This window comes from Sinocyclocheilus anshuiensis, unplaced genomic scaffold, assembly GCF_001515605.1.
Source record: "Sinocyclocheilus anshuiensis isolate Anshui unplaced genomic scaffold, SAMN03320099.WGS_v1.1 scaffold967, whole genome shotgun sequence".
NCBI classification, from domain to species: Eukaryota; Metazoa; Chordata; class Actinopteri; order Cypriniformes; family Cyprinidae; genus Sinocyclocheilus; species Sinocyclocheilus anshuiensis.
In genome coordinates this window covers 919881-923399 of record NW_015542427.1, presented here as the reverse complement: position 1 = coordinate 923399, position 3519 = coordinate 919881, and the positions used below count along the sequence as shown (strand labels likewise).

Below are 3519 nucleotides of genomic sequence, written 5' to 3'. Positions count from 1 at the left end.
GTGAGTGAGAGAGAGAGTGAGTGAGAGAGAGAGTGAGAGAGAGAGTGAGTGAGAGTGAGTGAGTGAGAGAGAGAGTGAGAGAAAGCGTGAGAGAGTGAGCGAGTGAGTGAGAGAGTGAGTGTTGAGTGAGTGAGTGAGCGAGTGAGAGAGAGAGAGTGAGTGAGAGAGTGAGTGAGTGAGTGAGAGAGAGAGTGAGAGTGCGAGAGTGAGTGAGTGAGTGAGTGAGTGAGAGATTTCATTCTCTTCTCAATCATTTCTCCCCAGATTTGAAGCCCTGATCCCATCATTTACTGAACTTAGTGATACTGAGAAAATGCCCTTTTTACTTGGAGATGACAACACAGCTACACAAGTGTGAAATTACTGTGGATAAATTATACTCAAAAGTGTTAGGTTGTGCCCCGCTCTCCCCTATGTGCTAGTGACTGTTAACATTAAGGAGGCAGAAATCAGCACCAAAACTTGGATGAAAGGAAGTCCAGCATCACACTAACCTGTAGAAGTATGACCTGTAAATGCTGTGGACGTGATTGGCGGTAAAGTAACTGAAACACAACATATGGAAACAGCTGTTAAATCAGACTCAGATTAGGAGGAGCTTCTTGTGAAAGCCACATTCCAGTACAGCAACACATTCACCTGTAGTAGTGGGACTGGTAGATGTTGTGGAAGTGACCATGTGTAAAGAAGCTGAAACAATACCAGATGGAAACAAAATCAGACTCAGGTGATGAACTACTCTGTTTTTCATTAAGAAAATCACCAAGAGGAATTTCTTTTAAGAAGCCACATTCAGTCTAGCACAGATCAGCACAAATCAGTGTTCTTAAGTTAGCCAATTTCCCGTGTACAGGGAGTAGAGAGCAGTGAACACTGTGTAAGGACCATGTCAATTGGAACACAGTTTATTCATGGAGCTCTCTTCTAACGAGCTGTTGATTAGAATCCGGTGAGTTAAACAAGAGAGATATGCAAAATATGCACAGTGGGGGTCCCGAGGACCAGGATATAAGAACCGCTGTTCTAGAATTATCCTCACCTGTAGAAGTAGAACTAGAAGATTTTGCGGAGGCTTTGGCAACATTGTGTTACACAGTCATGCTAATAAAGCTTAATTGAATTGAATTGAATTGAATTGAATTGAGTGAGAGAGAGAGTGAGAGAGAGAGAGTGAGTGAGAGAGTGAGTGAGTGAGTGAGAGAGAGAGTGAGTGAGAGAGTGAGAGAGAGAGAGAGAGAGAGAGAGTGAGTGAGTGAGTGAGAGAGAGTGAGTGAGAGAGTGAGAGAGAGAGAGAGTGAGTGAGCGAGAGAGAGAGTGAGTCTCTGGAGAAACATGGGGGAAGCGGAGACTCTGCCATCCGACGAAAAACAAGCAGAAACCGGCATCTGTACCGCCGAGGAATCGATTGTATGGAGTCAAGAAGTAGAAGTGTGTCTTTTTCACGCAATGCTGGGTCATAAACCTGTAGGTAAGATGAATTCATTTTGATTTGTGTGAATAACAGGCCCTGATCTCCGCACGCGAAACAATATAACATCAGACATAAAACCATGTGCTCCTTGTTACCTTTTAAGTATCTGAAATCAAGTTTATAATACAGTTATTTAATCATACCAATCAAATTTTAAAATACTGATAAAGATGTTTTTAGTTAATTTAAGCGTGTTTAGTGATTCTTTAGTGAGCGTTATCGACTCCAGTTGCTAATTGTTATAAGAAATTTGAATATAACGTTAGTGATTGCATGAACGGTTTTGTTACAAATTTGAGATGTATTGTTGACTATTGCTGAATTTGTCTATTTATTAATGACTACTATTGTGTTTATGGAGGGAGTATAGCAGTGAATGTGTGTTAACGTTAGCAAACAATAGCACGGCTGCTAACTAGCATGATAGCATCACGGCTAGGCTAATTTACGGCAACACGGTGTTTTCGGTGGTGTCAGGAGAGCGTCTCTGTGAAACTGTCTCATGTCTTCAGGAGTGAATCGCCATTTCCACATGATCTGTATTCGCGATAAGTTCAGTCAGAACATCGGCAGGCAGGTGCCATCTAAAGTCATCTGGGATCACCTGAGCACCATGTACGACATGCAGGCGCTGGTAAGACAACTCGACGCCTGCTTTCTTGGGATTGTGAGATTTATTTGAATGATATTCATTCACTGCATGCATTCTACATCACAACAATTTAATGTAATGTAGTATATGTGGGGTCCAAAGGTCCAGATTGAAAATTAAGTATTTAAAATTGAAATATTGCATCATTTTTAAACCCTGGAAATAATTGAAGTTTTTGGGTTTTTAAAACAATGAAACGTTATGATGTATGATTATTAAATGCATTTAAGATTCTGTACTCGGTCAGTAATCAAGTAAGCACATTTGTGATAGACAGATGTTCAAATACGAAGACTGTATTTACAGTACGTTACTTTTTCCAGTTCAAACTCTCATTGTTATGCAAATAATATAATTAATAAAAAAGTTTAAATTAGAGAGATGCAAAATTAAAGTATGGCCTTAGACTTTCTGGCCCTAATATTGTGATGGAACCAGGGTCATTATAGTTAAGTAAAACGAAAGCCATAAAAACATTGTTGCTTGAAATAAAATAAACATGAACTAACATGAATAATTTTTAACTGAAATAAATGTATAAAAATAACCAAAACTGAAACACAAGAAAATTTTAACTAAAATTGAAAATGAAAACGGAGAATATAAAAATAAACAAATTCAAAATATGAATAAAAATCCATAATAGTATTTCAGTTATACTAAAATAACACTGGATGGGCCAATATATGTTAGGACAATTAATTGATAACTAGTTTGCAGAGCATTTATTTTACATTTTCTATTTTTTAAATCTTTTTAGAATATTTAAAAATGTATATTGTTTAAGATTCACAATATTTAATTAAATTCATTATCAGAAGTTTAATTTAATAATCTATATATATACACACAACGTCAGTCAAATATTATCACAAATTAAACCCTGTCAGGGTGATCAGGACGCCATCATGAGCCCTAGATAACACACCATTGAATAACCCATATCACTTTTATTGCTGCAGTTTCCAACAGGGATAAATAAAGTTGATTCTACTATACCTCTCAAATCTAATTAGTAAATGTCTTTTTGTTGCTGCAGCACGAATCAGAAATACTCCCGTTTCCAAACTCGGAGAAGAGCTTTGTGCTGCCTGAAGAGATCATACAGGAAGTCAAGGAAGGTGAGCTGCTCGTAGTTTCTGTGTTGTGATTTACAGTTGATCAGTTTGATTTTACTGATTTACTTAAAAGCTCTTTTTGTCTTTGCGCAGGTAAAGTGGGATCTGAAGATGACTTGAAGGAGGAGTTCAAAGAAGAGAGTGACCCACCTGCAACCCATGAAGAAGGTTCTCTTCTCCTTCACTCTTTATTTATCTCATCTACTCACCCCTTTCTTTTTCCTTTCCCTCTCTCTCTCTCTCTCTCTCTCTCTCTCTCTCTCTCTCTTCTTTTCACG

At 38.0% G+C, this 3519-nt stretch overlaps 1 protein-coding gene and 1 long non-coding RNA gene across 2 annotated transcripts in view; one reads left to right on the top strand and one right to left on the bottom strand.

Annotated features, from left to right (window-relative positions):
* Window positions 1-482: 482 nt before the first annotated feature.
* Window positions 483-1072, bottom strand: LOC107693546 (uncharacterized). The gene is made up of 3 exons (XR_001634766.1): window positions 1040-1072; window positions 640-690; window positions 483-545 (listed from the first exon to the last, which is right to left on the bottom strand). It is a non-coding gene; the product is annotated as an uncharacterized LOC107693546 (long non-coding RNA).
* Window positions 1073-1268: 196 nt separating this feature from the next.
* LOC107693561 (MRG/MORF4L-binding protein-like) overlaps window positions 1269-3519 on the top strand; it is an 11447-nt gene continuing 9196 nt past the window's right edge. Inside the window, exons 1-4 of the mRNA XM_016493005.1 lie at window positions 1269-1468; window positions 1984-2105; window positions 3163-3244; window positions 3335-3409. Of these exons, the coding sequence (XP_016348491.1) occupies window positions 1333-1468; window positions 1984-2105; window positions 3163-3244; window positions 3335-3409 (415 nt within the window). The 5' untranslated portion in view covers window positions 1269-1332. The remainder of the gene's footprint in view (window positions 1469-1983; window positions 2106-3162; window positions 3245-3334; window positions 3410-3519) is intronic.